Here is a 24,850-nt window from a genome sequence, read left to right as displayed (position 1 = left end):
CTGCTTCTTCGCAAATTTAATGAATGTGCTTCATACAACTCCAGGATGCACAATCCACGTTAAATTAGATAGGTGTTTTGTAGTCATCTACATTTCATTTGAAAGCTACACACTATTTATTCAAATTACCTCCTTTTTATCCTCACAGGAGTAATCCTCACTGCACACCTCAGGGTTTTTAAACTAATGGCTGAGCTCACATGACACCACAGTCGAGATATTTCTTAGGAACTCAATCTGGCACTTCGACTCTAATGTATCTCCACATTGCGGTTCCAGGCGTAGGATTTACTGCTTTCCTTCATATGTCTCTGTCAGCAAAACTGCCCTTGTTATTCTCTTGAGTCATTGTCGGTGCCTGAAATTACAAACCTGTATTTCTTAGTGAACCCAGCTGGAGGACACATTTTCTTACAGACCGTTCCTCCTCTCTTGATTATTAATCACATTAACTGCAGATGCTCCTTAACTATGGTGGGGGAGCATATTGACTGAAGGATGATCAACCTCTTTGTTCTTCCATAGAGAAAAAAATGGATTGTCATTCCTTCTGACACAAGAGCGGTTCTTCTAATGTTACAGTGCAGGTGCGTACTGATTCCTCATGAGTGCTCCCTCAATCAAACAGTTGCAGACATGATTTTCAGCCATTGAGGCCAACCTTGCTGCGACCTCTTTGCTTCTGCCCTAAACAACAAATGCAACACGTACATCACTCTGATCTCCCTTCCGAGGGAGTCCCCAAGGGATGATGTGGTTCATGATTGGGCCCCCCGGTCTCCTATATGCCTATCTCCCCTCTTCAGTTGATCTAGAAGTTTCTACACAAAGCCAGCAGGTTGAAGAGTTCTGTCATCCTCATTGCCTCTTTCTGGCCATGTCAGTTATGGTTCTCCTTTCTTTGTTTTCATCTGAAATATCTTCCATGGATTCTGGAGCCCATTCGGGATCTCCTATCCCTTTCTTCGGAGATTCAGTATCCCATTCTGCATGCCCTCAAGCTGACCACATGGTTTCTCCACTTCCAGTAATTGTACGACAGTCCAGGCTCACATCCCGTGGTCATGATATTATTTTGGCTTCCGAGAAGGCTTCCACTAAGAAGGTGTATAGAACCAAATGAAAAAGATGTTTTACATGGGCTTCAAAAGGGAACATTCATCCTTTTTTTCAGCCCGTACCTCTGCCATCCTTTTCTTTCTTTCTTTCTTTCTTTCTTTCTTTCTTTCTTTCTTTCTTTCTTTCTTTCTTTCTTTCTTTCTTTCTTTCTCTTTCTCTTTCTTTCTTTCTTTCTTTCCACTCTTTAAAGAAGGGACAAGTTTTTCTATAATAAAACTGCAGTTAGCTGCTGTATCTAATTATACTGGGAATGAATCACCTTATTTTGTAAACTTCCAGGTTATGCAAAGCCTTTATGGAAGGAATCTTTCTGTTTAGCCCTTTCCTCCTTGGGATCTCACGGTTATTTTTTAGGAGCTGACTCAGAAACCTTTTGAATCGGCAAGCAATTGAGACTGGAAATTCCTTTCTTGGAAAATAATCCTTTTGGTATCTGTTACATCAGCAAAACAAATTTCAGAACTTCAGGCTTTGCCTTCCAAGTTGCATTACACCATTTTTCATAGAGATAGGGTGTCTCTCTGAAACCATCTTTCCTTTATGCCTAAGGCAGACGCAGGGTCCAACGTTAATCAGTCTGTGCAATTGCCGATCTTTCCAAATCTTTCTAATAAGGGCAAATATCTGTTACAACTTCTTGATGTGCATAGACAACTACATTTTTATCTTCCCAGAATGAAACAGTACAGAAGATCTGACCAGCTGTGTGTGTCTTTTTCTCTTAATCGCTTAGGTCAAGCACTTTCCAAAATTATCCTGGCCAAATCAATTACTGACTGTATTTCACTTATTTATGCTAAACATGGTTTGCAATTGCCTTGCACTGCTAAAGCCCATCCTACTAGATCTATGGCTACCTCATCTGCTTTTTCCTCCAGAGCTTCTATTGATGATATCTATGCTGCAACCACTTGATCAAAGACTCATACCTTTGTGACGCATTACAAATTGGACATTATCTCCAGAAGCAGAGCTTCCTTTGGTTCGACAGTGCTCCGGCAAAGCCTTCCTTGATCTCCTCCCAAGAGTTACATAGCTGGGGACTCTGAGCCATCAGTGAGGAAGAATGAAAAGGACAACAGATTTAGTAGTTATCTACTTAGCATAGCTTAGCATTTGTGTTGTCCATTTTCATTCTTTCTCACCTACCCTCCAAACCATCCCCTTGTCATTCTTAGAATGATCTTGGATGATATAGGAACTTTAATATTCGAGGTATGAGCCTCAATTCTTCTTTTTATGTCCTGTGTCTATAAATCAGTAGGCAGCAAATGAGATCTGAGGAGTTAAGGATGGTGTAGTGCATTATTGCAAGAGGCAGGAGCTTGAGACTAGGATCCAGTGTCTTGAAAATGCGGCTGAGTTAGATCCGAGGATCAGATCCATAACTCCATCAGTGAGGAAGAATGAAAATGGACAACACAGATGGTAAGTACATAATCCTTAATTCTGAGGATCACGGATTATTTGTACATACACCCATGAAAAATATTAATTTGGTGAAAGAGTAAAAATAAGAAAATGAAAATTTAAAAATATTTTCACTTAAACTTAAGAAAGAAAAGCAGCAATTTTGGATAGTTTCACTAAATGTGAATAGTATTAAGAGTGAAAGAAAGATATGGATATTGGAATGGTGTGCTGGACTCTGGCTGACCAAGTTTACTGATGACTGCAAGCTAGGAGCCATTATCCACTCCCCAAGTGATGCAGACATCCTACAAGAGGGCCTCTCTGAGACCAGTGACTGGTGCCAGAAACATGGCTTTAAGCTTAATGCCAAAAAATGCATTATCATCCCCTTTGGAAAAAACTCAGTTCCCACAACTCAGTTCCCATGAATTACCGCGTTGATGGAAGCCCACTGAACACTGAAGGGGCCATAAGAGATCTGGGCACCCAGGTCAACAGCCACCTCACCTTCAACCACTGCATTGCCACTGTGGTCAGAAAATCCTTGTACGTGGCACATCTTATAGCCAAAGGGTTCGCATCCAGGAAGAAAGAGGTCATCAACCCTCTCTACTCATCTCTCATTAGACCAGTCATCGAATATAACACCCCGTTTGACATGTTCCTGACCCAACACCTACAACAGCTGGAGAGGCCACAAAAGTACCTCACAAAAAGGATCCTAGGGCTTAAACACCTCAAGAAACTTCAGCTGTTCTCAGTCTGTTATTTACTTAGAGTTGATCTCTGCTTGACTTGCAAAGCCATGTCTGACCCAGCCCTACTTGAAATGCTACACCTAAAGAAATCCCAATCCCCAGCGCCACATGCTCCAGAGATGACATCCTCAGTACCACAATTAACAGAACATGCCGGAGGGACAAGTTCATCGCCCAAAGGCTGCCCATACTCGTGAATAAGCTTTCCATTCATGTCAAGCAGAGCACCTCGCTGGCTGTCTGCAAGAGAAATCTTTGCGAGTAGATGGGTAACAGTTCACTCCAGGGATCATTCCATTTGCCCTACTGGATATATTCACTGTGAACTAACATTGGGTGGCACGGTGCCTGGGCAATTTTTTAGGCACTGTGAACTAACATTGGGTGGCACGGTGCCTGGGCAATTTTTTTGGGCTAGGCCTAGGCTTAAGGCTCCAGGGCCATTAGTTTAGCACACACCTATGAACCTATGAAATGTGATGTGGATGTTATTCTGATAGAGGATGTAAGATTCTTGACAAGAGAAGAAAGACTGCAAAGAGAAAAACTGTGGGGTGGAACTATAATGTGGAACTTGGGAAGTGAACATTGTCCTGGAGTGGTCTAGTTGTATAAAAACAGTGAAAATACTAGAGGTAACACTGGTAAGGATGGGAAGCTAACTATTGCGGATGTGAGGTGGAGAAAACGCGTTTATAGAATTGTATAGCAATAACCCACTCCTGGGTGTGGGTAATGCGGGATTTACCCACGGTTGGCATGGTTTGGTCCCAAGGGCGAAGCGTGAGGGACCATACAGAGACAACCGTGGGTAAATCCCGCATTACCCACACCCAGAAGTGGGTTATTGCTATTATACTATGACATTATTTAAGAAATAATTACTTTTCTTAAGTAATGGCATTGTATAATGCCTCTTTGCTGCCCTTCCGCAGCTTTCTGGTATCCGCGGCAGTTCTGATGTACTGCGCATGCCTACTCAGTACATCAGAGCTGTGGCCAAAAGCAACGGAGAAAGCAAGATCTCCGTTGCTTTTTACTGTTTTGCTATGTTAAATGGGTTTAACATAGCGAGACAGCTTTAAAATAAGCAACGGAGATGTCCGTTGCTTATTTTAAAGCTGTCTCGCTATGTTAAACCTATTTAACATAGCTAATAAAAGCAACAGAGATCTTGCTTTCTCCGTTGTTTTAAACCTGTCTCGCTATGTTAAATGGGTTTAACATAGCAAGACAGCTTTAAAATAAGCAACGGAACTCTGTTGCTTATTTTAAAGCTGTCTCGCTATATTAAACCCATTTAACATAGCGAAACAGTAAAAAGCAACGGAGAAAGCAAGATCTCCATTGCTTTTTACACACTGTGTCGCTATGTTAAAGGAGTTTAACATAGCGAGACAGCTTTAAAAAAAGCAACGGAGATCTCCGTTGCTTTTTTTAAACCTGTGTCGCTATGTTAAACTCTTTTAACAGACTTTTAAAAGAGACTTATACTAATGGAAAAAGTCCGGGCGACTGGACCTTTTTCCATTAGTATAAGTTGATTTACAATGTGCACGCTGGCCAATCAGCGTGCATGTTTTGGAATATTAATGGGGGGTCATGGTATAATAGCATTTTATGCATATATATAACTAAGAAGGAAAGAGAATTTGTTTCATCAAATAATAGACTGTGTGGTGGTTAGCATGAAATAATTTTTTTTATTGCAGGGGACTTTAATTGTGATTTAAGTGGAAAATGTAAAAAGAAAGGGAATGATGTAAAAAAGTACAAGAAGGGATAAAATATGATAAATTAGCTGTTTGGAACCAAGGTCAATGGGCTTGTAGAAGAGAAGCAGTTGGATCTGAAATTGATTATTTTGTATTATCCAAATTTTTGGGTTAGCAGACAGTGACACAGTTGTGACATTTTTTCAGACAATTTAGCAATCTGTAGTGAGGTGATGGAAAAAAGGGAGTGTATTAAAATAGGAAAGGGAATAAACTGAATAAATGAGAAATTATGGGATGAAATTGGAGAATGGGAAGTACTGCAGTTATGGAAAGATCATATAACCATGAAAGACTTCTGTAAAAACTGATCTAAGTGGTAGATTTAGTTTAAAAATAAATATAAAAAGTGTTCTTCAACTGACAGGATGATATAAGAAAGGAAGAGAAAGCAAAGTATCTGAAAATGTATAGAAATACATCAAAACTTGAGAGAATAATGCACAAGAGTATTATGATATGGAAAAAGAAATCAAGAAAAAATAAGGCATTACTGTTTAGGAAGAGGTTAGTTACAAGGTAGGCGGTATCTGCATAATTTGGATGATATGCTAGTGTAATGAGGGAAATGAAAAATGTAAAAGAATAGGTAAAAAGAACACGAGAATTTAGAAAATATGTATACCAGTAAAAAGAAGTAAAATGAGAGGGAATGGAAAGTAAAAAAAAAAACACACAGAATAAGTTATGGAAAATTTTGAAAAAGAAAATGCTATTAGTGGGAAGTACTTAGGAAAATAAATGTTGATTCAGTATCAGACCCAGATGGCATGTAGTATGGAATGTATAAGAAATCAATGGACTGACAAAGAGTATTTTGTAGATGTGCTGAATGAATGGTTGAAGTATATGAATGTTGTTTATAGTTTGTATATGAAGAGTTATATAGTGGGATATTAATGTTTATATGGAAGAAAGATTAGAAAAATGAAATAAAAATTACAGACCCATTACACTAAATAAAATAGATAATACAATTTTTATGAGAATAATACAGATGAACATGGAATGGGAATGAGAGATACTATGGAAGAAAGTATATATGGTATAAAAGGAAAGGGATGTCAAGAATTGTTTTTGGTTATGAAAGAAACTGTAGATGATACAAGCAAAAGGGAGGATGTAAATCTTATCGTAGTTGAAATTAACAAGGCATTTGATATAGCAGGACATGATGCTTCATGGGATGTTATGGAGAAGTATGGAATAGTTGGCAGAACTTAGGAGAGCGTGTATGTCACCGTACCAAAATAATAGGATGAGAGTATTAATGAGTGGATGGCTGATTAAAGAAATGTGTGCCCCACAAGTGAAATATTGTTTGCATTAGTAATGAATACGATAGTGAGTGAAGTAGCTTATAAAATTAAAAATGCTAGATATGAGATGCAAAAGGAGGTGGTGATTTTAATAATTTTGACATATGCAGACAATATAGTTGTAGTTTTTAAAAATAAAATATGGATGAGGGAATTATTGGTTTGTCTGAATGGATATTTAAAGGAAATGGGAATGACCTAAAATAAAGATAAAAGTAAGGGTTTGGGTACTGTGGTGAAAACTGGGGGTATGTATTTTTCAGTGCCTAAAATGTCTTTGCTGGGGATAAAATTTGTTAGAAATGATAGAGAGTCTGATAAAAAAATGAAAGCAATATGTCTTCTGTGGATGATGTACAGATTAACATTCAGGAAAAAAAGGTTTATTTGCACGTAGTAAAGGGGAATATACCATATAAAAAGAAAGTTGAAAGTGTGTTTATTTTGTGGTGGAAATCTGGAAAAAGTTTTGAAGAAAATGTTTTTGAATATTAATGGTATAAACAATGTAGGTATTAATATGATTATGCTTGGATATTATAACAGTAAGAAGAAAGAATATGTGAGAAAGGTCATTAAGAATGTATGTAATATGGGTTATTTAGAATGAAAGATTGAAAGAAATTGTTTAATGAGAAATGGATTTTGACAGATATATTGCAAAAATTAGATTGTTTGTGCAAGGAGTGGGTGTCTGTTATGAAAGAATAAAAATGAGGATGTTGTAAGGGAAATAAGTAGCAACAAAAATAAAATGTTATATATGTGTCTGTAAATATCTGCATGTGTAAATGTTTTTTATGTTGTTTCATTCATTCCTCAGCTGATGGGGTTCGGATCTGAGACTCTAATCTGACTCAGCCACTTCTACCAGATTATCGGATCCAAGAACTCTCGCTCCTCTCTTTACCCATAATGCCCCACAAACCTAACATATCCTAGATCTCGTTTGCTGCCATTAGCTTTAGATATGGAACCCTCTGCTCTCAAGTGTTTGAGTTATTACAGTATAGCCTGTCTATCATGAGTTAGTTTTTAGTTCTAACTTTTATATTCTGTTTTTGAGATGATTTTAGACAATTTCTGTCCCCTTTATAGCTACTGTTTTCAGTACCCTTTAAAAGTACCATTGTTAGAATTCCTCCTGCTTCATTATTCAAGTATTTCTTCCTACTATTGTTGGTAGTTTTTCTCTTTTTCTTTCTAGTTCTCTTAAAACAAATCTTTCTTTCTTTCTAGTTCTCTTAAAACCCTTTCCCTATCCTTAGAGATTAAGTATATTTTTTCCTAACTGCTGTGTTGTTGCTTGCAGTATATCATGGCTGACAAGCCTATGGGGTTCAAAAACTGCATAACCTGTGGGCATAAGCTTTCCAACTCATATGCCTACAGGGAATGCGTGTACTGCCTAGGCCTGCTCATTTGGAAGTGGATTGTTCAATCTGGCTTTAATTCCAGAGCTTTAACCCATTGGACAAACAAGTTAGTTTTAAGAGACCTTCTTCCATCTTCCTCTCCTTCCTCAGTTGTTGAAGGATCAAACCCCTACCAAAAAGCCTGACAAGAGTAAGTCAGAATCAATCTAAGAAAAAGGAGTCCCATAAGAGGTCTCCTGACCATTTTTCAATGTCAGCTCCATTATCAGAGCCCCCTTCAAAAGTACATAAGAAGTCTGATCCATGTGTCTCAGATTCAGCTGTTTTGAAATCTTCATTTCCATGGATCCCCCCCCCACACTTCTGTAGGATCCAGTTTCATCTTGGCTCCCTTCTTTCCTGGAAGGATCTCCACGAAGACGCTGCAAACTTCCATCCATGATGTCATCTCTTAGATCTTCCAGAAGCCTTTCAGAAACTGATGTTGATAGGAGGAGGAAGTTTCTCAGAACACAGATTCAGATGGGGGCTCCACCTGCTCTGACTCCCACTGGATTTGGGAGTCATGCCTTGTCCACTCCCCCCTTGGTATCTTTCTCCGATCCAACCCACTGTTTTGGACCCCTCGGATTTGAGATCTCTGCGGATGTCTTCATCTGACCCGAAGACTATCTGTTCTGCGACTCATGGTTCCCCTGAGTCTACTGGAGTCAGGTCCGGGGATTGGAGATAGACTCCAAAGCTTTCTGAGCCCTCTCTTCCTCATGGGGCTGTGGCACTGGATGGCTTGGCTACTACACACGTTTCAGGTGGAGAGCTGGTGGGGTTGCAGAAGTTAACGGTTTGAGAAGTCACAGCTCCTAGACAACCCTACCTGAGCCAGTTCTTTGCTCTGAGCCTCATGCATTTTTCCACTGGGACAGCCGGTCCAAACTGGTCTCTAGCCAGTCCGTCATGATATCATCTCTTTCGATACTTCTTCAGATCATCCCACTAAGGAAGTCCCTTGGAAGAGAGCGTGTAAGAGGAGGTAGTTGGATTACCACAGGAATCTCTCATGGAGGACACAGATTTTGAGGAGGGGGTGGGGTCCCCCAGATCACCTGAAGATATCTCCTTTGGAGACATCCTGGTGTTCCTTAAACAAAAAGATAGGTGGTTCTCCAACACCCTGTTACAGGAGGAATCACTGTTCCTGGAGGTGTTTAGGTCATGCCCATCTACTTATTGGATGACCCACCCCTGGCCAATGAGCTCATCAACCTTGTTTCTCACTGGGCATAGAAGGTGTTTAGGTCATGCCCATCTACTTATTGGATGACCCACCCCTGGCCAATGAGCTTATCAACCTTGTTTCTCACTGGGCATAGAAGGAACTGGACAATGTAGACTCAATACCGAAAAGACCAGATAAGATTTTAGCTCCCCCTAAGTATCCTGCACACTGGAGCAAGGGAGTCCCAGTCAGTGCCACAAAGAAAGAACTGGTAGAACAGAGTTCTTCTGTCTATCCCCTAACAGAGTCTCCAGGCTTTGGACAGATTTGGGAAGTGCATGTACGCTTCGACCTTTGCCCTCAGGTCACTGAATTACCTGGCACATTTTACAAGGTTACAAAGAGAGCTGACCAAAGAGCTTGCCAAATCTCTTTATGGGTCCACGTCAACCAAGGATGGAAATAGAATCTCCTGTCAAGTGGCCACACCCCACTCTATTTCAAATGTGTCCATGAGGTTGATCTTCCATGCAGTGGAATGTACCTCACAGGCTGTAAATTCAGGCATAGCCATAAGGAGACATGCCTGGATGTGATTATGTGATTTTGCAGAGCCCTTTAAGTCTTTGTTCATCAGTGCACCTTTTGATGGATCCTTGCTGTTCAGTCTCAAAGTTAAAGACAAGCTCTCCAGATGTGAACAAGAGGGAATTACCCTGTCTGTTGTTTCAACCCCTCAAAGACCTTTCTCTAGCAATTTGTGAGGAGGTAGAAAAATGTGGTTTAGAAAAATCTGTGTCATTTTTCAAGATTCATGCAGATAGTTCCCCCAGGGGCAGAGAGAGGAACTCAAATGGAAGAAGCTGTCCTCATGGCAGATGTGGCCTGCAGAACCAGGGCTTCAGGGATTCCTTCATGGATTAGCCCTATCAGAGATTCTGAAAGGAGGCCCAACTGTTCCCCTGTGGAGGCAGTCAGGGGACATTTGTCTCTGTACTGCTGGAACATTGCTCGGTGCAGAGAATAATATCTGGAGGTTATAGCACACCATTTTCTCTAAAATCTCCCATCAATATGAAGAAAATCCCCAGTGTTTCACCCACTCAGAGGGAAGCAATGTCTCTAGAAATAAAAAAGCTGCTAGAAAAAAAGAGTCATCCAAGAGGCCCATCCAGACCAGAGAGAATCTGGAACTTACCCAAGATTCTTCTTGGTGCCAAAAAAGACAGGGGACTTGAGGCCAATTCTGGATCTCAGCAAATTAAATCAGTGCGTACAGTATTCAAAGTTTCAGATGGTCATGGTTCAGTCCTTTTTGCCTCTGCTGCAAAATGACAATTGGATGTGCTCGATAGACCTTCAGGATGTGTACTATTACATCATAATGAACAGGCACTGCAGAAGGTACCTTCACTTCCAGTTGGGAGCCTGTCATTACCAATTCATAGCACTGCCCTTTGGTCTTGCCACAGCTCCCAAAGTGTTCACCAAATGCATGGCAGTGGCAGCAGCTTACTTGAGAAAGTTCGCACTCCAAGTGTTTACATATCTATATGACTAACTCCTAACTGTTCCAACCAGGCATCAATGTCTGCAGCCAAGGGACTATTTGCTCCAGTTGTGTGTTAATTTGAGAGTCACGGTTAATCAAAACAAATCTCAGCTCACACCGATGGAGAGCCTGGAGTTCATAGGTGCTCATCTGGACACAGACAGATAGCCTGTCTTCCCTCTACTGAAATAGACACTGAGGCCCCAAGACAAGAAAGTGATTTAAAGTTCTTTTGTTCTGGCCCGGTTAACTTTCCAAGCCCAGGGATCAATGGCAACAGCAGCTATCACCCTTGTCCCTTTGGTCAGGTTCCATGTGCAAATTGTTTAATCTGCATTTTTAGTCCAGTAGTCCATTCTTCAACATCTGTTGACCACTCCAGTCAATATTACACAAGCGTGCAAGAAATTTATTTGGTGGATCCATTCAAACCAGCTCTGCAAAGGTTGTTTGTTCTTCCCTTGCCCACGGCCATGGTGACCACAAACCCCTCCCAGTTTGGGTGGATGGGTACTACTTGACAAGGGCAGTCCTAGGTATGTGGTCCTCCGAAGAGGCCAAATCGCTTATCAGTGTCCTGTAGATGAGAGCAGTCCTAGCATTGCAGGTCTTTTAAGATGTTTTCCCATCTGGGACAATTGCCATTCAGACTGATAATATTTTAGTGGTACACAAATGAACAGGGAGGAACCAGATCTTACCCTTTTTGTCAAGAAACAATGAGACTGTGGCAATAGGTGAGTTCTTCTTGTCACTTTCTAATAGCAATGCATATTTTGGGGAAATCCAACGTGATTGTGGACAAACTAAGCAGGTCCATTCTGATGCCTCATGAGTGGTCTCACAATGTCAAAGTGGCAGAGAGAGATTTTCCATCAATGGGGCCAGCCATGCTGCGATCTGTTTGTCTCTCCTCTCAACCACAAATGCAGCAGGTTCTTTGCCCTGATTCCTGCAATGGGGGAGTCACCAAGAGATGCTCTAGTCCACGACTGCCCCTCTAGTCTTCTTTATGTTTACTTACCGTTACCCGTCATTCCCAAATTTCTACAGAAAATATTCTTGTTGAAGAGCACAGTTATCCTCATTGCACCCTTCTGGCCTCATCAGATCTGGTTTTAGCTCGACCATCATCCCATGGTCAGTGAAGGGTAAGCCATGGCCTAGACCACCTGGAGGTAGATTATTTTCTTAACTGACCATCCGGTGCCTGCAGCATCTAAGCTTTCCCCTCAAATAATAAGGGCTCAAGCTCATTCCCATCCTTGTTGAAAAGTCAGGACTTGCAATGATGAATCTTAAAATACTGAAAATACATTTCCCTGATGCTGTTTTAAATATTTCTTGCTTGTCCTGAAGTCTGGAGATGTGTGCCATGAATCCCTGTTAGAGATCCCGAGGGGAGAAGTTAGTGGTCTACAGGTATAATGTGCAATAACTTTCACTGCCATTAGTAGAGTTAGCAGTAGCTCAACTATGCCCTGTGGGTCCATTCAAACTGTTAGCCAAGGAAGAAGACTTTGAAATCTACCTGGTCACTTTCAAATGTATAGCCAACAAGGAAGGCTAGGACTGGACCATTTGGGCAATGATAGTGCGGAACCCCTTAGTGCCTTTATAGACTTACTAAACTTGGACTGCAATGACTTTGACAAGGTGAAAAAAATGTTTACTTGCCACAGACTCAAATTCTTAGATTAGTTCCATGGAAATAAGCATATGTGGTAACCCAACAATTCAGTTTGATTTCACCAGTCTGTGAACAGGCTGAGCATCACATGTATTAGTGCGGAAAAATGGAAGTGCATTTGCCAGAATTTTTCCATAAAATTGGTGCTATGACCTGATATTTATCAGCTGATGGAATTATTTTAGGAAACTATGATTTGAGACCATTACTAAATGGACATTTGTGGTTAAAGGACACAAATGTATAGAAGGTAAATGACAACAAACAAAGTTAAAAGAATTGCAAAGCATCAATGAGGGATGTACTGTTCACAGTTAGCAAATGCTCAATGTTTAAAAAACACAAAGGTCTAGGCTGTCTTCGGTTGGGGACTTCCAGTATAATCCAGCTCATTCAGAATGTTTGAGTACAGCTGTCTTTTATTGTTCTACATCAAAATCAGTGGTATTCCGGGTAGCAAGTCATTCAGTAAAAAGGGCTTTCTATCCAAATGACAACTCCATGCCGTTTGGATTGCTACACTATGCTATTATTTTCCTTTTTCTCCTGATAGAGCAAATTGAAAAATGCAATGTATCAGGAACATTTCTAGATGTTGCACAAAATGAAATTTCCAGAAAGGCTGTTACTCTGAGAAAGTACATGGCTATCCTGATGACGTCTTTTTTTTTTTAATCCAATTGTACAAAATTGCTTTGCTTAATTTTAAGTGTGTGGGTTTTGGGAGAGGGAGATTTCAGTTGAGCAGAACAGAATGTCAGATACCATAATTCACTGCTACTGTTTTGCTATTTTTATTTGTATGCTGTATATGTTAACTTGCTGTTTCTATTTGCCTTTTGGCCTAGGTTATGCCTGGAAAGGGTCTTTGGATCAGCACACCTACTTGTTTAACAAATGAATGAATAAATAAATAATTGCTGTTGTCACTCCCTGTGTCGCACAGGATTGTATTTTTTGGGGTTGCCTTCTAGACGCGCCTCAGCAAAAAGCCTTTTTAATGCAAGACTAGGTGGATCTTTATCAGAAAACTTTCCTAAGCTTCTCCAATCAATCTCAGACTTTTACAACAGAATTCCTCAGAACCTAGGGTTCATGTTTTCTCTGATTCCTCTCACCAGGTTACACAGCATTTGCATCCTCTGAAAGATCAAATTCCAGTTTTGGCCTTGGTCAAAAAGGAACTACATTGCTGAAGAAACAAATACAGTTAAATCCAAGTCTGCCCTTCTCTCCTCAAACTCCAAGCCAATCAGTTACCACATACGTTTCAGATTTTGCTTGGGGGGTAGTTATATGCAAGGCCTGTGAAACTCTTTAGACAGACCAAAGCACATAAATTTCAGAGCGATGTTGGTTGGTTCAGAGCCATGACTTAAAATGTCTTCATCTATGATCCCCAGGATCTCTACAGATGATTACAGGCACCACTGCTGTGATGTGGTCCATAAACAAGCAGGGCAGTAGCAAGTCGTACGCTCTGTGCAGGCTCGCTATTATGGCTTGGGAGGTAGCTTTACAACATTCCTTAAACTTCCAAACATCATACATTCCATCAGAGCAAAAATATAGTGGCAGAGAAGCTGAGCAGAACCAGGACAGACCCTCGCGATGCAATAGTCGCTGGGAGATAAATCTGTCCCTCCAGCATGTACTATTTAAGTTGAAGGCCATATTTAGGACCCTGGAACGAGTAGCCCCAGTCCCGTTTGATTTATGGATATGCAGCAAATTCATTAGGTTTGGGTCTTGGATTGCTGTCTAGGCCAGGCATAAGTCTCCCCTAAGAAGTCTATACAATAGTATAGTATGTATAGTGATATGGACTTTAGTCGGTCTGTGTAATGCACATGCTGGAGCCCCTTGATCATCTTTGTTAGAAACCACTGAAGTCATTCTGATTGTTGCAGGTGCTTAGTACGGTACATGCCAAATGGAGTGTTAAACTCAATTATGGGCCTGATAAGTGCTGAGTAAGGGGGTTATAACTTCTTTTGCTCTTAAGGTGATGCCTTCACTAATCAAGTGTGCTACGTAGGAAGCTTTCCTTACTACAGTAGACACATGGTGGTCAAAGTAAAGTTTGCAGTCAACTTTTGTTTTGCCAGGTCCCTTAACACTTCATGGGTACTTAGGGTGTTATTGTTGATTTGATAGTGAGGGGACATTGTTTGTTCCGAAGGGAATGATGATGCATTCCTTTGCATTCAGTTTGAGACTGTAACTAATACACCAGTCGTTTGTCTGAGTGAGACCCTCCTGAAGTATACTGTCATTATTTGGGAATTCAGTGATGTCACCTGGTTTGCAGTTGTCTGCAAACTTGGTCAGCCACAGCCCCTTAGTTTTGACATGAACTGCTGAGAAGTATATACCAAACAGTAGGGGATGTTGCACTGACCCCTGTGGCACCCCAGTAGTAACAGGTCTGCTGGCTGTTCTCCTATTTGGCATCTACTTCTCAGAAGTCCAGGCCAACACAGAGCGACTTTGGCTGACCAAGTCTGTAGATGACTACAAGCTGGGATCCATTAACTCCCCAAGTAATGTAGACATCCTACAGAAAGGCCTCACTGAGACCAATGACTGGTGTCAAAACCTTGGCCATAAGCTTAATGCCAAAAACTGTGTCATCCCCTTTGGGAAAAACTCTGTTCCCACTAATTACCACATCGATGGGAGCCCACTGAACACTGAAGGCGTTATAAGAGATCTGGGGACACAGGTTGACAGCAACCTCTCCTTTGACTACCACATTGCCACTGTGGTCAGAAAGTCCTTCTATGTGGCACATCTCATTACCAAGGGTTTTGCATCCATGAAGAAAGAGGTCATCATCCCTCTCTACTCTTCCCTCATTAGGCCAGTCGAATATAATGTCTCATTTGGCATGTACCTCACTAGATACATGCATGAGCTGTCAAGGCCACAAAAATACCTCACGAAGAGGATCCTAGGCCTTAAACACATGTCCTACATGGACAGACTCAAAAAAACTCCAGCTATTCTCTGTCTCACATCGTCTACTAAGAGGTGATCTCTGCTTGACTTACAAAGCCTTGTCTGACCCAGCTCTGTTGGAAATGCTACATCTAACAAAATCCCAATCCCTCCACATCACACACTCCAGAGACCTCAACCTCATTACCACAATCAACAGAACATGCTGGAGGGACAGGTTCATAACCCAGAGACTGCCCATGCTCTGCAATAGACTTCCCATACATGTCAAGCAGAGCACCTCACTTGGCCCTCTTCAAGAGAAATCTTGACAAGTGGATGGTAAATAGAAAGTTCACACTGGGAATCACTACAGTGGCTCTACTTGATAGAGGCACTGGGAACTAACGTTGGGCAGCATGATGCCAGGGCACTTCTATGGGCTAGGCTTGTAAAGGCTTGAGGGACAGGCTTGTAAAGGTTTGAGGGCCATTAGCCTAGTACACACTATGAACCTATGATGTGGAGTCACCCACTGTGATAGTTTGTGTCTGGTTTGTGAGACAGGTGGCAATCCATTTTACAATGACGGTTTACCTTCAGTATAAGTTTATCGGTAATGCCTGAATGTGGGATTGTGTTTAAAGCCTTTGCTAGATTAAGGTATGCTGTGTGCACATATTTGCCCTCATCGATGGCTTTGGTCACATTTTCAAAGAATTCCACCAGATTTAACAGGGAGGATCTGCCTTCACGAAGCCAAACTGGGTGGGATCCAGGGTTTGGAGGTCACCTATGTCTTTATTTATAAGGTCCATAATGATACATTCCATGGCCTTACAGATGAGAGTGATCAGGTTTATGGGTCTGTAGTTCTCCAAGTCTGTTGCTAGGCCACCTTTGTGGAGGGAAATAACTGTTGCTGATGTTCTTCGTGTTTCACTGTTGCAGTCATTACATTTGGGTAATCTGCTGGCAGGTTGCCCTCAGTCGGCCTGAATAACAAAGTCTTGGGTTCTGCGTCAGTTGCTGTCCTTTCTTCCATGACGTCAGGTCGTAAGGGATATAAAACATGCAGCTGATGCCATTTTCCCCAGTCTTTCTTGCCGCGCGGTGCCCGAAGTAGAAGCAGTTCGCAAGTGCCGGTCGGCCGAGTCTTGAAATTTTCGTTTTCGAGTTTCAGAACCGAAGACTTCAACCTAAACCTAAGTACCCCGTTGGGGAAACTTTTTCTTGCTCCTTACTGATGTCAGTAAAAGTTAATAATTGTATTACTTGTGGGAAGCAAATACTTCAAGGATTTTCATTTCTGCTGTATTCCTTGCCTAGGCCCTGACCACAATGTGCCTTGCTGTCGGTTTTGTGCTAAATTTAATCGATACACTATTAAGCGTCAGTATATTTTTGCATCAAAATATTTTGGCTCAAGATTAAACTATCCAGAAATGTCGGTTAGCAATCCGACTACCGGAATACACAAAAAAACGCAAAGAAAGAGACAGAGACAGACCGTCGAGGTCCAAAACCAGCAACGAAGCTTCTCCTAAGCCAGTTGCCGGTTCGCCGGTACTCAGTGAGGCACTTTCGTAGCCCCTGATGCCAGCTACTTTTGATTCGCAGGCCTTTACTGAGACCCATTCGGAGTCCGGTATGCCGCGAGACACTTTGTATTTGAACCCACGGATGTCTCTACCTTAGATGGGTCCGGAGCCGCTGAGCAGGCACCCGCTTCTGAGGGTGTTTTCAGGCCTAAAGATTTGTATATTAAACCGACGCCAAAATCAACTTTTATGTCTAAAAAACCAATGCTTGGGCCACGTGCACAGGCCCCTATGCCTAAAAAACAAATGATCAAAATGGCTGAGGATTTAATTACCTTGATCAGGGGTTCCCATCCCCCTCCTGCTAAGAGGCCTAGGCAAGGCACTGATTATGAATCATCAGATCAGGTTTCCATTTCTTCTGATTCCTCTTCTGATCAGGAATTATCCATTCCACCTTATGAGGACTCTGATGCAGAAGAATCCATCCCTTCCTTCTGCTTCTCCTCCTGAGGATTTTTCTTTTGGAGAAACTTTGCATACCTTAAGGGAACATTTTCACTGGGAGAGTCAGGATTTCTCAGAATCTAAAAAGAGGCTTAGGGATTTCCTCAGCATAGGCCTTTGGCTATGCCTCCTGTTCTAGACATTGTTGATGATGTTTTCTCAGAATCCAACATGGCTCCTGATTCCCTGCCTCCGGCTCCTAGTAAGCCAGACAGATATTACTGGGTTCCTGACTCCCACAAATTCCTTTTTAAAAACCCTACTGCTGACCCTTAAACCATTTCTCAGGGTCCCAAGGGTGTTAAGGCTTCTACTGCTAAAAATCCTGTCCCTTCTGATAGAGACTCCAGGGTGCTGGATAGATGGGATAAGAAGGTTTGCACGTCTGCAACCTTGGCAATCAGGGCTTTAAACTGTCAATTTCATATGCTTAAATATCAGCAGCATGTCATGGGCTTACTTAAACAGAAAATTATGTTGATTTCTGACTGTGTGGAAATTAAAGAGTTGCAGAATTTATTGCATTCAGCTGAACAAGTTGGAAAGCATACTTTGCAATGTGGTTTTGATTCCTTGGAGGCCTCTTGCAGGGCCGTTTTAACTGGATCTGTGATAAGAAGGCATGCTTGGCTCAAGGAGCAAAATCTGCTTGATCATGTTAAAGCAAAATTGTTGGATGCTCCTTTACAACAGGACAGTCTGTTTGGTAATAAGGCAGAAGAAGTTTTGAAAAAGATGGAAGTCAAATCTATGCAAACTGTAAAAGATTTCCTACAATTGCAGCCTCCCAGGTTCAGGAGGCACTGGTCTACTAAGAATTGGTCCTTTCCAGTACCCACCAGAGCCACTCAGGTCAAACCCAGACACTTCAAAGACTCCAGGTTTCAGTCACAAGGAACTTACAGAACAAAACAATGGGGTACCTCCACCTCCAAATCTGGAAGTAGCAAGACACCGCTCTACGGTAAACAGTCTCAATGACTTTTCTTTGCCATCACCAAGCACTTATCTTTTGGCCACTCCTTTGGGGGGAAAACTGGCACTTCATGCACAAAAATGGCATCTAATTACCCAGGGCAAGTGGGTTTTAAATATAGTATCCCAGGGATGCACATTTCATTTCCACGCGTTGCCAGTCCCAAACGGATGGCCAGATCTGCCTCCAAATCAGTGGGAAGAGGCCCAGAAACAAGTTATGTCCCTCATGAATATGGGGGCTATTCAACCAGTACCAGAAAAGGAAAAGGGACAAGGTTTTTATTCAAGACTTTTCCTGGTACCCAGAAAAGACAAATCATGGCGTCCAATTCTGGACTTATCCATTCTAAATACATTCCTGGACATTCCAAAATTCAAGATGTTCACTACAACAGTTACTGCCTATGCTAGGCAAGGATACCTGGTTGGTAACTCTAGACTTAAAAGAGGCTTACCTGCATATCCCAATCAGGGAATCTTGCAGAAGATACCTCTGCTTTAAAGCAGGCTATTTGCATTACCAGTTCTCTGCACTGCCCTTTGACTTATCTACTGCACCCAGGGTCTTCACAAAGTGCCTGGCACCAGTAATTGCATTTTGCAGACAAAGAAGCATTCAAATTTATCCTTATCTAGACGATTGTCTAATTCAGGCAGAAAACAAGGACACTCTTCTTCAACATCTGGCGTTTGTAAAAAGGCTTCTAGCATGTCTAGGGTACACCATAAATAAAAAGAAATCACAAGTGGTACCCTCTCAAATAATTACATTCCTGGGTGCACGCTTGAATACAACTGCCCAGATGACTTACCTCACGCCAAAAAAACAAATTCAATTGATGACTTACTTCAAACAAGTGACCACAAAAACCCAGCTATCTGCAAGACAAATTCTGCAGGCCTTGCGGTTCATGGCTTCTGGCATTCTACTAATTCCATATGCAAGACTGCATATGAGGAAACTTCAATGGTACCTAAAAAGTTTATGGAGTCAACATTGTCACAGCCTGGAAACAATGATTCCTATCATTCCTTGCCTGCAGCAGGAGTTCCTATGGTGGGCAGAGGCCTGTCACCAAAGCAAGGGACTGTCATTCATTCCACCCCCTGCCACACAAACCCTGACTACAGACGCATCCGATTATGCTTGGGGTTCCCATCTGGCAGGGAGATGCATTCAGGGCAAATGGAGCCCAAATCAAATGCACCTACATATCAACCAGAAAGAAATGCTAGCTGTACAGAATGCTCTGACAGCCTTCAAGGACTTTCTTCATCCAGGACAACTATTGATAAAGACGGACAACATCACAGTTATGTGGTACATAAACAAGCAGGGGAGTACCCATTCCTACCCCCTTTGCTGACTAGCCTTGGCTTTGTGGAACACAGCCTTGACTTACCAAATACATCTACAAGCTCAATTCCTGCCAAGAAAGCAAAATACTCTGGCAGACGAACTAAGCAGAAATCTTATGGACCCACACGAATGGAAACTGGATCCACAAATCTTCAGCATGTTGACATGAAAATGGGGGAGCCCAGACATAGATCTTTTTGCCTCTCCCCAAAACTATCAGTTGGACAAATTCTGCACAAGAATCCATCACAAAAAAGCTTGGAAAGTGGATGCCCTCTCCTTCAGCTGGAAAAACCTATCAGTCTATGCCTTTCCACCTCTGCCTCTGCTCTCTAAGGTTTTACTAAAAGTCAGACAAGAAAAAACGAAAATGATTCTGATTGCCCCAGACTGGCCTCGCCAACACTGGTACCTGCTCCTACGCAATATATCACACCTTCCTCCATGGTACCTGCCTCAGACACCTTATCTACTGTCTCAGCAGAACTATCAAATTCTGCACACTCCGCTCCAAACTCTGAATCTTGCAGCATGGCTAATTAACTAATTTCACCAGTTACATCTCCCAGTAAACCTGTGATGGATGTCATTTTGGAGGCTAGAAGGCCTAGTACTAGAAAATCTTATGCTGATAAATGGAAACTATTCTGTGCCTGGAACCAAGCACAAGGAATAAACATAGCAATGCCCAATATTCCTCAGATTCTGCAATATTTAACTGAGATGCTTCACAAGGGCCTATCTTTTTCTTCTATAAAAATCTATGCTTCTACCATTTCGGCTCATTACAACACAGAGCCTCCTCTCTTTTCTCATTCCCTGCTAAAGCAGTACCTTAGAGGGGCCAAAAATTTGAGACCTCCCAGTAGAGCACCAATTTCTACATGGGACCTCAATTTTGTGCTGTAAAAACTCACCCTACCTCCTTTTGAACCAGCTGCTACTGCAGACATAAAATTTCTCTCTTGGAAGACAGCTTTCCTTTTAGCAGTCACTTCAGCTAGAAGGATTTCAGAACTACAGGCTCTCATGGCAGTGGAACCTTTCATTATCTTTTATCTGGACAGGTTGGCTCTCAGGACCAATCCATCCTTTATGCCTAAAGTGGTATCTAGTGTGGCTCTTAATCAGACCATTCATCTGCCAACTTTTTTCCCAAATCCACAGAACAAGGGGGAGCAGATTCTGCAGTCACTGGATGTACACAGACAACTAAGATTCTATTTAAACAGGACAAAATCTCTAAGAAAATCTGAGCAATTATTGGTGGCATTTGCTGCATGGGCAGAGGGAAAGGCTATTTCTAAGCAGACTATTTCAAAATTGATAAGCCATTGTATTCGTTTCTGCTACTTGCACCATGGTAAACCTGTCCCCAAGGGGATCAGATCCCATTCCACCAGGGCTGCATCTACTTCTGCAGCCTTTCTTAGAGGGGTTCCTACCAGAGACGTTCTAGAAGCTGCTACTTGGAGCTCAGTTCATACGTTCACCAAACATTACCATTTACTTCTCTTCTCTAAATCCAGAGCAGGCTTTGCCACTGCTGTCCTGCAGGGACTTATAGCTGCTCCTAATGCTGTATAATTCCATCCTCCCAACCATAGCTTTGGGATTCTACCCAAATGTAATGACTGCAACTGTGAAACACGAAGAACATAGTACAGTTGTGTACACTTACCATATATGTAGATGTTTGAGTGTAGTCACTGTTCCAGTCCGGGTTACCCACCTGTCAGCCCCCTATTTCTCTCTTATTATACCTCTTCTTCTTTATACCCCTGATGACCTGACGTCATGGAAGAAGGGACAGCAGCCGGCGCAGGACCCAAGACTTTGTTATTCAGGCCGACTGAGGGCAACCTGCCAGATTACCCAAATGTAATGACTGCAACGGTGAATACACTCGAACATCTACATTTATGGTAAGTGTACACAACTGTACTTTCTCCATGACGTAGGAACAAAGCCTGTGGTTAGGCTGTGATTGAAAAGGTACTTGGTGGTGATACTACTTCATGTTTTAGCCTTTAGAAGACAGCCTGGGATTTTTGCCTTGGACAAGGCTTTGAGGACCTACTCTTCAGATATATTGGGTAGAGGGAAGTTCATTGGAAGGTTTGTTGTAAGTTAGGAGGGGATAAGGGAGTGAAGTTTTTGCCAAACTTATCTGCTAGCAGGTTTGCTATCTCTGTGGGGTCAGTGTATGTGATGCTATTGGCCACTAGTTCTGCACATGCTTGGGTCCTGCCCTTTAGGTTACATACATAGCTGTAAAAGGCCTAATGGTAATCCTTGGCTGTACTTGCTAAATTTCTCTCAAAGGAGCCCTTGGAGAATTTGACAAGTCTTTATTTGCCTGTTGAGGCTGAGGAGGGTGTTTTTCCATTGTTAGGGCCTTTCCTTTGTTTTCTTGGACAGCAGCTTTTTTGCATTTATTGTAAAGCTTGATGCTGGATGTCCTCCATGGCTAATTGTTTTTCTTGGGACTCTGGCTTTGATTCTTTCTGGTATGGCCAAGTTTATACACTTATGCAAGTGATTATTTAGGGCTTTAGTGTAAACTTCAGAGTAGTTAACCACTTCCAGCCAGGGATGGAGCTTGGAATGCATTTATACCTTCACCTAGGAGGGCATAGTTTGCCTTGGTGAAGTTTTTGTCTGATTTCACCCTTTGTGAGCTCTGGTGTTAGTGCCAGCTTGAAAGTTACTGATTTGTGGTCGGTTTTAATTGAGTGTCCATCAGTTGCAGCAGTGCATCTGTTTCACGTGTTAGTGAAGACCAGGTCCAGAATGTTTATTCCCCATTGTCCAGGGTATGGACAATTTGTTCCAGGGCATTTGAATTAAGGAACTTTTGTGCTAGCAAGTGAGGGCTAGCGTAGGTTTCCTAGTTGATGGTGGGATAATTGAAATCCCCATAACCAGTGTATTTGGTAAAATTTGGATAATCTCCAGTTTGTTCAGGTAGGCTTCATGGGCGTCATGATCGATGGAGGGGGATCTGTAATTGGCTATGACTTGAATGGGGGTCTTACCCACCGTAACCTAGACCTGGAGTAACTCCATGGAGCTGTTCAGTCTAACTAGATGGAAGGTGAATTTATTTCTAATATAGACTGAAATATACACACCCAAAATCTTTTCAAAGCAGGTACCCAGAAGTAATTGTTGGGAAAAACAGAGTGGAAGTCGGCCATCTGCTGTTATGCTGTGTACCTCATACAGTTTTATAAGTGCTATACAATTTTACTTTGTTGAAAATTACTTTCTGAAACTGCATGAAGCTTAATGTCTGCAATTCACAACAGGTTTTCATGATACATTGCTTACTTGGTAGTTTTGGATGGGGGCTTTGCCCCTTCCCTACCCAAAACACATTTCCTGTTACTAATGTAGTCTGTTAAGAATATATTGTAAGTCTGAGATTGTGCAACCTTCAAGAAAAGTGGGAGGAAGCAAATTCCCAAATCATCATGGTTCGTGGAGGCTTACCCTTAGAGAAACTTTGAATTGATGGCATTAGGTTTATTTCCATAGAGCTGTGTATTTCAGAAATCACCTTAGATTTCAGGTATTGGATCTTATGTTGTTTTGCTAATTTTTTTTTTTTTTTTTTGGGGGGTTAACTTGAGTTTCTGTGCCTAATGAATCATAGCCACATTGTAAACAAGTTGTTCTTACTTTACTTTGGAAGGAGTTGTTGATGTGTGACAGATCAGGTAAAAAAACATCACGGTGGGTTGGGAGGGTGGCCTAATGGTTAAGGTGTTTGCCTTACAAACACAAGGTGCAGGGTTTGAGTCTCACAAGGGATAATTGGCTAGGCTTAAAATGGCTCGCAAGGGCAGTTAGCTTAGTACTAATCTATGAACCTATGAATCTATGAACGAGTTTATCTGCATAATTCATGCCATATTAAACCCACTTGGCTATAACTGATAAAACAATGTAAGTGGTGTTATAGTCCTATACAGTTTACAATGAAGTAAAACATATAAGAACTTAATACAGTTGAGTTACATTATCAGGTTGATTAGAATCCTTGTTTATTAATGTTTTTTTCACTTTTTATAGGGATTTATGTGGGGAGAAACAAACAATTGGAGCTTTGCTGACCAAATATGCCCGATGTTCCATGCAGAATGGTGTAAAAGTATACAATTCAAGAAGACCAGTTTCATGAGCACATGTAGTTGCATCATTTATTCATCTGTGAAATGACTGTTGTTTATTTGTATATTTATATATATGAAAGAGTTATGTTTTTTTTGTAGTTTAAAGAAATACATTTAATTACCATTGCTAACCTGATTTTTCTTTAAATTATTTTTTGAGCTGTTATGATTTATATTGTCTGCAAGACAAAATGTGTGCTTTTTCCTGTAGATGGAAAAATGATTGCATGGCCTGTTATTAACATATACTTGCTTTAGAGCCTTTTGATAACACCATAACCACTTTTGGTTATCAAGATCTGGCAGCCCAGATTCAATTGTTTGTGCTGCCGAACATTAGCTTTCATGACACTGTAAGTGTGATTGAATTGTTTGGATTTCAATGTTTATTTCTAGGTAAAAAGATGACTTCATGTCTATCTCCTCATACAGTTGTGATCTGACTTGCTACGAAAAGTGTTACGGCTCTACAGCCTGTTATGTCTGGCTGTGGAATATTGCAGTTATGGCTCTACAGCTTGTTATATCTGGCTGTGGAACATTGCAAAGCCAGCTGTTTGGCATCTTGCTACAGATGAAAAGAGTGGTACTGTACAGTAACGGGCATACTGATGTTACAACCAGGGTATCCTGCATACAAATTGTATAACAAAACAGATTATTGGCATCATGGCTACATATCTACAAGCTTTGCCATTTCATAATAGCTACTATGTGGTGTTCGGTCGTAAAAGAATTCAGTGTAAATATTAAAGATGTGCCAGATATCAGAATTTACCAGGAGTGTACTCTGTGGCATACCCCTGAAAAGAAGAGCAAAGGAACCAATTATAAACATGAGGTATGTGCAGCAAGAGCAGTACAATAAAATGGTGGTTGCAGTAGGACATCTCGTTACAACTGTAAACTCTATGCCTCCTCTCTGACTCTCTCTCTGTACACATACACATATATAATATATGAGATATCTACTGTATATGGATCTACTTTGGAGGCTTAAAGTTTCAAAACTTCGAACTTCATATGATTGAGACCATAAGATCAAAGTTTTGAAACTTCAAAACTCCAATAAAAGAAAAAAATTATGTTCATGCAGGAGGGCAAGTTCTCTGCTCTCCAACACCCCTG

The 24,850-nt window shown here is 41.4% G+C and overlaps 1 protein-coding gene across 1 annotated transcript in view; it reads left to right on the top strand.

Moving 5' to 3' along the window:
- DSCC1 (DNA replication and sister chromatid cohesion 1) overlaps positions 1-24,646 on the top strand; it is a 477,417-nt gene extending 452,771 nt beyond the window's left edge. The window contains exon 10 of the mRNA XM_044067559.1: positions 23,622-24,646. Coding sequence (XP_043923494.1) covers positions 23,622-23,730 — 109 coding nt within the window. The 3' untranslated portion in view covers positions 23,731-24,646. The remainder of the gene's footprint in view (positions 1-23,621) is intronic.
- Positions 24,647-24,850: the final 204 nt, after the last annotated feature.

The sequence above is a fragment of the Protopterus annectens genome, chromosome 3.part1 (assembly GCF_019279795.1).
Source record: "Protopterus annectens isolate FY-2018-M chromosome 3.part1, PAN1.0, whole genome shotgun sequence".
NCBI classification, from domain to species: domain Eukaryota; kingdom Metazoa; phylum Chordata; order Ceratodontiformes; family Protopteridae; genus Protopterus; species Protopterus annectens.
The sequence above is the reverse complement of the archived record's forward strand: the minus strand, read 5'-3'. Positions and strand labels throughout refer to the sequence as shown.